The following is a 13,247-nucleotide window of genomic DNA, read 5'->3' on the forward strand; positions in this document are numbered from 1 at the left end:
TGAAAAGGTGCTGCTTAAATACAATAATTTAATAGTAATATATATGAAAAGTAAAGTGTGGGAATATCTCTGCTAATGGACATTTCCTTTTATGAATAAATCGGTTTTTGAAATACATATATTCACAAAAAAAAGCAATGAAAATTTGATTATAGATCAAACTAAATGATACTCCAACATCAGTCATATTGCAAGGTCCTAAACTTCCTGAAATGGAGCGGTAGAAGAATCCCACCATTTTTCCAGCGACCTTGGCAATGGATTTGATGTATGTGTTCCATTTCAGATAAGGGGTAAAGGTCAGACCCAGAAGCTTGTCAAAACATGAAATCTCCTCAAGAAGAGAACCATTCATTTCAACTGATGCCAGATGGAGATCAGAGTGTTGATGATTAAAAGATTAGAAACTTAAACTGCATTTAAATTAACCAACCACCTTTTCCCCATTCTACCATGTGCTCAAGATCAGAGGAGAGAGAATCAGAGAACTTGATCATTTATGGCCTTTGTAGTGTTGTCAGCAGAAGTGTCTACAAATGATCTTAGGATGTGATTTGGAAGATCATTGATGTAGATCAGGAAGAGAGTTGGGCCCAGGATGGACCCCTGAGAAACTATAACATTAATATTGTGAGCTTCTGATTTCTGTCCATCAACTACTACTCTTATGAACCTATCAGAGAAATTATTTAATAATTGAAAGAACATTTACAGCTATACTGGAGATCTTGTGGAGTAGACCTTTATGCTATACCCTATTAAAGGCCTTTGATATGTTAAGTATTCATTATATATATATATATTTTTTATATATCGTCAAACCACTGTTAGAGTATATTATCCAAGTCTCTTCCCCATATCTAATGTGTGATATCCAGCATCTGGAGAGAGTTGAATTAAGCAGAAGATTTGTGATTTTTAACAATGTTTGGTGCAGGGTCTATCAGATCTACCCTATATTAGCCGACTCAAAAAACTTAACTTTTTCTCTCTTGAACGCTGAGGATTACACAGTTATCTGATTTAACATTCATGAGAAACACTTGTGTAGCTGAAATCACTATCAATAATTTCCCCCACTCTTTATCTGTGCCTAAACGTAGATTCCATGAACAAAGCTTTTTTCTTAGAACTGCACGCCCGTGGAACTGTCTTCCGTTTGCCTGTTTTCCAACTGACTACAATATGGTTGTCTTCAAGTTCAACGTAAACAAGTTCTTGATGAGCCGTTCCCCTTAAATAATCCAATTTACCAAATTTCTACTACTAACAATTGCTACAATATTGTCCCGTTGACTACTGTATGATCATTAACCATTATCCTTGAGTGGCCTCTGGACCTTGATAAGCGGTGACTCCTTTGTAAAAAAAAACAAAAAACTAAAAAAAAACTTATGTAATATATAAAAATATTTTTTAAAAATTGAAAAAGTCATTTTAATCTTAATTTTCATTTGCAGCCGACCCTGAAATTTTTTGTTTATTCATTATTCTTACATTCATTTTGACCTACATTTGGAATTTTGATTTCTTTAAAAAATTCCTGAGGATTTTAATATTTTTACATTCTTCTAAGATGTATCTTTTGGATGTCTGCTCCAAATCTGATACACATCTGATGAAAGCTATCTCTTTATTTCACTTAACACTTTTATGCTCATGTATGAAGTGTTGAATAGAAATGTCGGAGATATTTTGGATTTTGTACATTTTGTTTAAGAGAATTCAAAGAAATTAAGTTTGTTTGAAACAATATCAAGTTAAATACTCCAGAGTAATATTAGATATCAAAACAAGTTGCATGTATGAAATGAGTAAATATGGGGATATTCCCTTCAATTTCAACTTGTGATAACTCATTTTTGTAATAACTCATTTTTTTTTTTGGAGTGTTGGATATTTTGATAACATCTAGATTAAAACAAAATTTATTCTTTTCTCTTTATAAATGTGCTAGTAAGACCAACGTTGCCCATTGAATGATGATCAACAAATGTTTCATACTCCCATATTTTTGTCATCAAAATCAGTGAAATCGGCATTTTTCAATCAAATCAATTGATTGCCTGTATCATTTATAGATTTTCCCAGATTATTATCTGTGACTCATGATTTTTATTTAATGCTAATGCACACAATATTATGTATGTCTATGCATATTAAAACAATTTCATCTTTAATTAAAAAATGCTACTCATCACAAAGGTGGACTTATTATGGAATTTTAATTTATCTTTCACAAAAAAAAAAAAATCAAAGTCGAAATTTTGTTTCTGTCTGTTTTTACATGGTCCAAATCTGAGATTTTCCACAATGGATTTTAACAAGTCTCATTGTTTTTTTGTTTTTTTTTAATAAATTATGTTAAACTAATTTCGTTTTGATAATTTTATTTTTATCATTTCCTATATTCGTAATTTTCTAAATTAGAGGTAAAATTGATGTTCTCAAAGTAGTGAAGAATAAGTCCACGAATCATCCAAATATGAAAAATATTAAGTGTTGTATCTTGCTGTAGTTTAATACAGCAGCAATCAACATGATTGGCATCCATAATACAATCATATATGAAGTCAACTTAAAAGAAATCACTCCAAACCATTTTCCTTCTTAAAATACACATTGATTTTAAGAGTCATTCACTATTGGACGGAGTGCTTACCTCTCAAATTAAACTATTTAAAAAAAAAAATTGAAAAAAAATGAGATTTAAAAAAAAAAAAGATTTTTCTTCTGTTAGTAAATCCATCTTCTGTGCTATGAATCCTATTACAAAAATGCAATGTGTTAGCTGTTGAAATGAATCTCATATGAACAGTTAAAGTTGCATATCCATGTCATTTTTGTATTTTTTTATAAATATTATTTGTGTATTTATGAAATTTAGACAGTTATCACACTAACAGTGGGATTAAAATGCCAAATTTATATTTACACTAGAAGCCCAGTAGTTTTCTAACATATAGTTTATGAGTTAAAATAAATCTAGCTTAATCACCTAATGTGCTATGTATCATATTAAGAAGACTCAGTGTGTTAGCTGTTGAAATGAATCATACATGAACAAAGTTACACTTCCAGTTCCATGTCTGTAACAGTTACAAAACAATCCAACCAAACACCAATATATTATAAACAATTTTCAATCAAATCAATTGATTGCCTGTATCATTGTATCATTTATAGATTTTCCCAGATTATTATTGAAAATAAACAAAACAATGCAACCAAACACCAATATATTATAAAAAAAACTTGAAATTCCAAAATTACTCAGTTTGGCATTAAAAAAACCTGAAAAGGGTTTATATACCATAAAAAAAAAAAAACTAAACACCATGAATAAATATTTGAAGTATAAAAACTTTTTCCAAAATTATTAGATTTGGCATTAAATAACCCGAAAAATGGTTGATATTCTGCAAAACAACCAAATAACCAATATTTGTAAAGATTTTCCACTTTTTTGTTTGAATCCTGCATTTTTAGTTAAAATAAAATTTGTTTTATGACAAAACAATAAATTTTCTAATTTTGGTCATAATTTGGTAACTAATTTTGCCACCAAAATAAATTTGATGCTATTGTTTTGGTCCTTGACAAAAGAGGGATTGGACCTAGTAATTCACTCATGTTTGTTTGTTTGCACTTTTCTCAATAACTACGTCTTGGATTTTTTTGAAATTTTGCACAAACATTAGTCATGGTGAAAGTAAATTTTGGCAGAACAGATTTTCTGGGATAACTCTGGTTGCCTCCCTAGGGGCCATTATAGGGGTAAAATTGCCCTAAATTTGTTCGTTTGTTCATTTGTTCGCACATTTCTCCTTGATTTTTAAAAAAGTTTTGCACAAACATTAGTAAATTTTTCACTTGTGGAGAGGGCCCTTAGCTTGTTCATTTTGCAAAGATCTATTTACTTGCATTGAAATGTTATGCATAATGAAAATAAAATAATCATTTGGTATAAGCTAATAATATTAAATCAGATATATTTGTTTTCATTATATTTTTTTTTTTTTTTTTTTTAATTATTTTAAATATTTTTAGGCTGGAAGTTCTTCAAGTTGTGTTCATTGTTATTGCTGTTGCAATGGGAGTATTGTCTATCATATTGCTGGTGTTTGGCATCCTGGCTACAGGGGATACCCGAAAGAATGTATATTCAGGAGCCAAGTGCATCATGGGAGGACGTATAATGGCTGCATTTGTAAGTATTAGATACAGTTTACACACACAAGGATGGCTATTTTCATAAAAGATTTACATTATAAAAATAAAAGTAAGCAATCTGTTTAATATTATAATTTTAAATGTTAAAGTTCGTTTTATGTAAAAATCAAAGTGAAAATTATGGTTTTACTATTTACCTATAACAAATCGTGTAATATTTAGGCAGTCATTCGAGCAACCAGGGATTCCTATCTCAAAAACAACAAAAAGCAGCATATTTTAATTGAGATGAACTGGCATGCTGTTTTTTCCTTTGCTAAAAATCTCTGTAAAAAATAAACAATTTTTTAAAATTTGTTCATATATTTATTTTTCATTGTCTTTTTTTTTATTTGTAAACATTTACTATTACAAAAACACGCTATAAAAAGATACAATTTAAAAAATGTAAATATTTTGGTTTCCTTTTCACTTTTAATTTTTAAAATAATTTTTTTATGTTTGACTCATATTTTTTCCCCAAGTCTTGTTTATTTAAATATCCCCCACCTCTGCCAACTTGTTTATCTTTTTACAAAGATGTTTTAAAAATGGCAAGAACCATTTGCTGTTCCTTAATCTGTTATGCCTACATATCACACAAATAGAGAATCAGTTAACTTTTACACACACAAACACAAACACAACAGACACTAGCATGGCTGTTTCCATAAATTATGTAGATTATGAAACTAAAATGAAGCAATCTGTTTAATATTGTAAGTTGAAATGTCAAAGTTCATTTTGGGTCAAAGTTAGAGCATAAATAATTATACCTCAGATGAGGTTTGAACTCACAAACTTGGTCTTTGGTACTTATGCAGTATAAGGACCGTGCTATCATCAGAATTGTCTGGACTGTTTATGAAAAATGCCACAAGGTTTTGAAACACTTAGCATCTTAACTCCAATGCAAAATACATCATAAAGAAAACATTTGTTCGCTATCATTGGTTTATTATTAAAATATTTAAATATTTATCTTGATTTGAACAAAAAAATTATAAAATAAAATAAAATCTATACTCTTATAAATTTGTTTTTTTTTTGTGTATTAATATTCATATTAAAAACCCTTTTTTCTGTTTAAAAACAAAATACGCATTTGTTATATATGGATCATGGAATGGCATTCATCTGCAAAAGATCCAGCTAATTTGCATATTCTTTTAAACATTCATTTTAATTAATTCCCTATTAGTGCTTTCAGTTTTCTCATGGGATGATCATCATTAGTTAATTATTACATGTAATTACATTCATGCAGATATTCTACATGATTTATACTTGCATAATATTTGCATAAAAAGGTTATAGTGAATATAAACCTTTTTCTATATATATTTATGTTTGCGTATATATATTTGTTTAAAAAATTTTGCCTACCAAACTCCTGTCAGTTTTTGGTTTACAGACATGAAACTTAATATATAGGGTATTCAAACCCATGTAAAACTTTATATTTGGGTTTTAGCCAGGGAAACTCTGTACAGAAGTGTGAAAATTAAAAAAAAAAAAAAAAATGGAATTTGCCAGGTGAAGGTCGAACATACATTATAAATATGCATACATAATGTAATAGTTATTGGTTTATGTTTTAATTTTTAGCCTTGTAGCAAACATATCTTCATAGCTCAGGCAATAACATCGCAGGAAAAAGTAAATTGTAAGCTAAACGTTTTGGTTTTGATTTTCGGTGGTGGTCATTTTTCTTTTAACTTTTTAGATCATTATTATATATTGGGTCCAATAAAATAATAATAAATATGAAATCTGCATTAATCTAAATATATGTAAGCGTATTTGACAATTGGGCAGTGCTGGGCAGCTTGCCAGTCTTATATAAAAAGCAAACAAAAATATTTTTGATTATCAATTGTTTGTTATTCAAAAAATAAATATCTATTTATGAAACTTACCTTGCAATGAATGTTTTTCTTGATTTGAATTTTATTATCTCATTGTTTTATGCATTCATATATATTCAATGCAGCAAACTAACAAATTAATCCATGAAGGAAAACATTTGTTTATTGTGTTATTAAATGCATAAACCGAGCTGTCTTTTTTTTCTTCTTCCTCTCTTAAGCAGAAAGAAATAAAACTCCTCTTTTTCACCAGTGAATATCAAAGTAGTTCTCTATTATTAATATAGTACACAGTGATTGGGTAGCAGTTTCTGGACTAGGAGGAAGAAAGCTCCTCTGCCTTTCTTTATTTATGATTAATAAAAACTAAAACATTGCTTAGGACGAAATATTAAAATTGATGAAATTGATTGGAAAATTGTTTTTTCTTTTAAACAAGTCATATATTTGCATTATATGACCGACAAAGAATTTTTTGTCTACCCTTTATTAATAAAGCTATTACTGTCAATAAAATAGGGGAAATTCGTCTTTACTATTTATTTCAGACCTACATCTCTATTTGAATTATATAGTTAGGTATGTGTATCTCTTTAAATATTTCTATGTACGAAATCTACTCTAAAACTGATTAACCAATCATTATGAATTTTTAAACAGAATTACTAGGTGTAAGAGGTTTAAATGTTGGCTATATGTAGTTTAGTTTAATTTTATCCCTTCAATTTTTGTGAAATTTTAAACATTAATATTTCTAAATTTCAATTTGCTTGAAATGTCTTAAGTGGCATTGGTATAACATCCAACTTGAAAATTCAAATATTTCATATTTCTTAATTTTTGAGATGAGGATTGATGATTTAAATATTTTGGACTACTGTTCTCATTTCGAGTGTATTCTAACATTTCAGTTGATGTAACCGTCTTCAGGTGTATCTTGTCAAACTCTGAGAAACTTGTGCTGTCAAACTTCGGACTCTGTATGGAATTTCAAATGGAATCCTTCATTTAATCAATGGAGTGGAATGCTTTTATTCCATCAGCCCTGATTGGATGGAAGTCTCCAGTAATTTACAGTTGTATTCCTAGTATTAAGGATTGGAACTTCAGCCTCTAGAAGAGTGTCACTTAGAACTGAATTTTACTTAGTACTTTATCCCTGACATCACAGGTCCTTACAAATGATTCTAGTATGAATTTTGGGAACCTTAGCATTAAATTCGATCCATCTTCATTAAATACCAATTATGCAAAATTCCCTGAATTTCATTTTCTTCTCAAGTTTTAGATATTTTCTAGAATCAAAATCATATGTTAGATTTTGATTAAAATCAAAAGGAGCATTCTATACACAAGGTTTAGTATATTATCTTGAATTTAATCCTAAAGGGATATAAAAGTATTGGAAACTATTGTTATTTTCAAAGCAGGTTCTCAACTGAGTTTCAATTTATGCTATAAAGCATGCACAACAAAAACCTGTCTTGCTACAGCCATTATTCACCTGACAAACTCAATTAACCTTTATCTTCAGGTAACACTAGAGCCTTGATAAGTGGCAACTTGTTTGTAAAAAAATGTTTGTAGAGTTAATTTTACGTATCCTGGAACGGGTATTCTTCTAATTTACTATACTAATAGATGGTTAAATTTTTTGGCATATTTCACATCTGAGCAACACCAAGTAACTGCTGGTGATTTCTATTTCTACTTGATCCACCTGTTTGATCATATAATGGGTTAGAGATTTTAGATCTTGGTTTAATTTACTCTGTACTTAAAGAATCTGAAGTTACATTTCTGTGCCTGAACAATAAATGATTATCAAATGTACCAAAAGGTCATTTGATTGAAAATTATAAATCTGACTGGCACCTGTGCAAGCAACAAACTTGAAATTGTCAGAAAGAAACGTTAAAAGTAAGACGTTTGAAAAGTCATTTTTAGCAAAAGGTTACACAGGTGTAATCAAAGTCTGGTCAATCCAGTGAAATGACAATCACCGAATAAAATGCCCTTGCGATGTGTTTGTAGTGATTCCCCAAAGGAGTGTTTCAAGTAGTCACAAATGTTTCTACAATAACAACCGAAAAGGATATTGTTGTTGGTTGATAATTTGGGCCTGAGAAGAATCAACCTGTTGAATTCCTGTGCGTACATCTTCCTCCTAACATCCAACCATCCATAAATGTCACTGATAATAAGGATATATTGTTATATTTTTATATATAAATGTGTCGTCATTCTTTTAAACGCAACAGAAACACAACATGTCAAAAAAGCCTTCTACTTTAATGGTTTCTTCTCTACAACTTCTCTTAAACTGCTAGATTTTGAAATTCTCTCCTTGTGGGGAAAATAGAGACGGCTTACTGCAAAAACATACTGATGTCTGTCTATTGTGCGGGCTAAGAAGGAAAAATGAAAAGATTTGAGATGGTGACTGTGGTCTTTTAATGTTCACGGTCTTAACAGTTCTTGAAAAATCACATTTAACACGCGATTTTGAGGTGTGCCCGAGCACCATAAAAGCAGGTTGCTGGGGGGAGTGGGAAGAAGTGTTCAGACCGGTGTAAAGTGAACATTGTCAGACTTTTCTGAACTTGTTTACATTGGACTTGAAGGCAGCGATATTGTAGTCAGTGAAGAAGCAAGCCAGCAGAACAGTGTTCCATAGGCGGGCAGTTCTAAGAAGCATTCAGGTCTGTGTAGAGTGAACATCGTTGTGTGACTCAAACTTTTCCCTGACTATACTGACATATAGAAATTTAAATGTAAAGTGAACAAATATCTCACTGCTCAATTTCCTACATCATGTCCCTATAGTAATCTTTTATGTCTTAGTGGCAATGCACCTTGTTTGAAGTGAATAAGAGTTAAAAAAAAAAAAAAAAAATTTCAAAGGAAATTAGATGTTAAGTATCGTAGATTTATTTGATTGTTCAGTCAACTGCTTAATTATACCGCCTTTGTCTAAACGTAGACCAATCAGTACTGAAAACGCACATGACAAAGGATAGCAAAGAAAATGTTTGATGGGCGGATCATAAGAACAGGAAGTGGGTTAAAACCACTTTCCTCCAATTGGGAAGTAAATATTTGCTGGCAAATGGGCGGGAAAATAATTAGTGGTTGGTACTTTAGAAAATAAAGGCTGTGAATTTTCCTTCTTTCTCCTCACTTCACTTTGTCCTTGACAATGACCTTGAAAGTCAAGCAGATAGCTTATGCTGCTGCTTGAAAATTTAGTGCAGACAGATGCTAATTTTCCACTTTGTCACTTTAATGAATGACATTTTCTCAATGAAGATAAATAGTACTATTACTAAGTATCAGGATTATTTTCATTATATTGTTTTTATTATGATTATAGATGTACCTGTCATCCATTGTGTCATGACCACTACCACTTTGATTTGATTTGAAAATCCATAAACTGTGAAATATCTTTTAAAATATTATTTTTGCAGTAGTGCCCAATTGCATGTAAGCTTTTTTTTTTTGAAAACCACTCATTACAAGGCATGAAGCCATTTAATGTAATGACAAAAAAAAACCTACTACTTTAAGATAAAAACAACTAGCCAACAATGTGTTAGATAGATCGATTTAACCCAGAAAAAAGCAATTTTCCCTTTGTCAGAAACACACAATATGAGGAGTAAAGAATAAAATAAAGGAAGAGTTTAGAGATTGCTGAAAGATCCACTTTCTACTTTTCTCAACTTTACTGTAAATCTCTTTACTTCTTATCTTTATTGTCATCATCATCATTTTACTTATTTATTATTTACACACTAGGAATAGTCACACAGACCATCAGCAAAGATTTCTCTTTGAGAACAACTTGTAGTGTTCTCTGGAGTCTGAGTGACAAGTCTCCCCAGATTTCCAGTACTCTCCACCTCTTTCAATTGCAGATGAATTTGCGTAATCACAATAGCTACTTACCATTGATTTCTCATTGGCAGCGACATTGGTTGTGACTGATTTGGGTGGCAATAAGCCTCCCTTAGATCCCAGTCCTCTTTGTACTCATCCAGCGAAGATCTGGATAGTGCATTCTCTCCTTAATCTTTCTATCCTTCTTGACTCTCCTCACTTATTTGGTATAGCGCCAGTTTATGGTGACATACACAAAAATATAAAAAGGCAAGGAGCGGAGGGTTTAACTTACAATTTAACCGTTTCAGTTTTTATGATTCCATATGATGCTCCTTTGTGTTTTACATCTGTAGTAGTTTCTGTATGTCCGGCTTGTGCCTGTAACTTGTGTGTTAGTCTTTGTATTCAAGAGTTTTCTTTACTGTTTCATCCATTTTCATTATTGTTGTACATTGTATCTTCTATTTTCTCAGCCATCTTTCCCATTCTTTTTTCACCTACTATTAGTGGTGTTATCTTGACTTTCTTCATCTTCCATATCCCTTTGATCTATCTGGCCAGTTCCATGTATTTGCTCCATTTCTCTGTCTCCTTGATCTTCACGCTGTAGTTTGCTGGAACTGAAAAATCTCCAATCTGACAGGACTTTTTCTTTCTTGTTAACTATTATGACATCTGGTCTTCTTGCTGAGATGGGTTTAATTTGCACAACTACTTTTTAAACATAGGATTTTGTAATTTTCATTTTCAAGTACTGCTACTGGTTTGTGCTTGTACCATTTGTCAGTGTGTTCAAGGTGCAGTTATTTGCATAATTCTCAGTATACTGCCTTCCTCACTTGATTGTGTCTATTTTTATATTCTTTTTGGGCTAGTTTGCTGCATTCACTGATAGGGTTTATTGTTTTGTCTCTTTGTCCACAGAGTCTGCATTTGCTGTTTTCTTGTCTTGTCAATCCTTGCTTTGATGTTGTTGGTTCTAATTGTGTTATTTTGTGCAGTTGTTATTAGGGATTCAGTTTCCCCATTTAGATTTCCGTTTTGTAGTAATTTTCAAATGTTTTCATTAGTCTCATTTTTTTTTGTCATCCATATGAATTGTCCATATAGTTGTTTGTCTTCCCATTTTTCTTTTCTTGTCTTATCCCTCGTTTCTTCTGTCGTCTTGTTTGTTGTTTCAGTGTCATTTGCTGCAGTAATTATTCTTTCTGTGTTCTGCATTATGTATTTTTCTAATTCTTTTTTGTGTGTTATTTACACACAAACCAAACTTCTTCCTCCATCTTTCCTTTTCATATAAACTCTGTCAGTATCATTCTTTGGATGAAGTGCATTGTGCATAGTTATGAGTTTCCTAGTTGTCTGGTCGAGATATCTCAGTTCTTTGATCCAACCTATAAACGGTCCAAAGTATCTTACTAGTGACATTACCCATATCTTTATACCTTTTAATTAGGTTTCTACTATATAGTTTAGTTTCAAGGAGTGTATTATTATTATTATTATTATTATTATTATTATTATCACTATTATTATTATTATTATTTATTATTATTATCATTATTACATAGAATAAAGATATTATTTTGCCATCTAATTTACATGTTTGTGGTGTGTACAGACCTACACACATAATGACACTGAAAAAAGTCGCTCTTTCTGTAAAGGCTCACAAAGACATAACAAAATGTTAAAGAGTGGTTAAACCAACATGGAAAAGGAGGAGGCAAAAGAAATACATAAATGGCTAAGAGAAAGATAGATGACTTGTGCAGTTAATTATAAATTAAAGCTGATAAAGAACAATGAAAACAGATTTTTGTTCAAACATAACTCAATCCCAAAGCTAAGTTCCCTTTTAACACATATTTTTTGTTATCACTATAGAAAAGTTAGACATGTATATTTGTTTAAGATTCACTTCTAAACTGATTAACCAACTATTATAAATTTTGGAATGCGCAAATGTGATATATTTGAATTTTCAAATAAGAAATTATAACCATATTATACCCCCCCCCCTCTAAATTATTCCAAAGAAACTGAAATTTGGGAAATATCTATTAATGTCTTATACTTATTGCTACATTTTCTCGTAAAAAATGAAGGTATCTGAATCTTCTGATAGATCATCTACCCTCTTTTTATCTCATTAACATAAAACAAAGTTAAACTAAATATAGCCCACATTACGGTAGCTTATGCCAAACTACTTTGTTCCAAAATTCATAATGATCTCTACATTGTGAGTGAAGCAGTCGCATATTCAAAGTGGCGACTAAAAATAATGAAACGCTTATCTTTTGGCGATTGTGTTTCTCTCACTGACAATCTTTCAAAGCTCACCACTGAATGAAAAATATCTTTTCAACTTTTTTTTAAAATAACATGAACAATGTTAAATTATTTAAACAATAAAATTTTAATAGAACAATATGCTCTTTTTTAAAAAAAATTTTTTTAAACAAAACTGTTTATAAAAATATCTGAAGAAATTAGTACGTTTATAACTTCAAGTATCAACATAAAATTTGTTGTATACTTAGAATTATACTTATTTAAAAAAAAAACACACAGAAAAATCTTTATGATGTACATACTTATCACAGAACGAAGATGTCATATTCTAAAAATCATATGGGTTTGGCTAGTAACTTTTCTATTTGGCTAGTAAATGAAAATATTTGCTTGTCAAAGGTTAACTAAAGATAAATTTCTCCATAGAGCTCTGATACCAATTTCTATGTATACTTTATCTAAATAAGTGCGAAAGTTTTTCATTTGTTACTTTTCTGTTACTATCAAAAGAGTCTTACTGTTATTAAGATCAATAATACAACATGTTTACAACTGATGAAAGACTCGTATCTAATTTGTGCATTGCCCACTCGAGAATGCTGATCATGATAAACATCATCCTAAACTCAATCCCAAGTTGAAAAGCCATTGCTCAAAACAAGGTACTACAATAAAGCTGACTGGGATGCCATCAGGGATCACATCAGAGATGCTCCATGGGGAAATATCTTTTCTCTTCCAGCAGAACAGTGTGCAAATGAGACCACTGAATGGTTCAAAGCGGTAATTGAAGCACATGTTCCTACACAGAAGTTTTATAGCAAACCCCATTTCCCCCAATGGTTTACTTCTACTTGTGCTACTGCCATTCCTCAAATGCAGAATGCATACCAGAGATTTATCCGTCATAAGTCCAGTACAAACAGACAAAAGTTTATAGAAGCTAGAAGTAATTGTAAAAAAAGAAATAGTGACAGCTAAGAG

At 30.8% G+C, this 13,247-nt stretch overlaps 1 protein-coding gene across 3 annotated transcripts in view; it reads left to right on the forward strand.

Moving 5' to 3' along the window:
- The window catches only part of LOC145259142 (neuronal membrane glycoprotein M6-a-like), a 79,730-nt gene that overhangs the window by 25,219 nt on the left and 41,264 nt on the right, over nt 1-13,247 (forward strand). For all 3 annotated transcript variants that reach the window (XM_080116840.1, XM_080116841.1, XM_080116842.1), the window contains exon 3: nt 4,051-4,210. In XM_080116840.1, coding sequence (XP_079972966.1) covers nt 4,051-4,210 — 160 coding nt within the window. The remainder of the gene's footprint in view (nt 1-4,050; nt 4,211-13,247) is intronic.

The sequence above is a fragment of the Euprymna scolopes genome, chromosome 34, assembly GCF_053919585.1.
Source record: "Euprymna scolopes isolate OS-2025 chromosome 34, ASM5391958v1, whole genome shotgun sequence".
NCBI lineage: Eukaryota > Metazoa > Mollusca > Cephalopoda > Sepiida > Sepiolidae > Euprymna > Euprymna scolopes.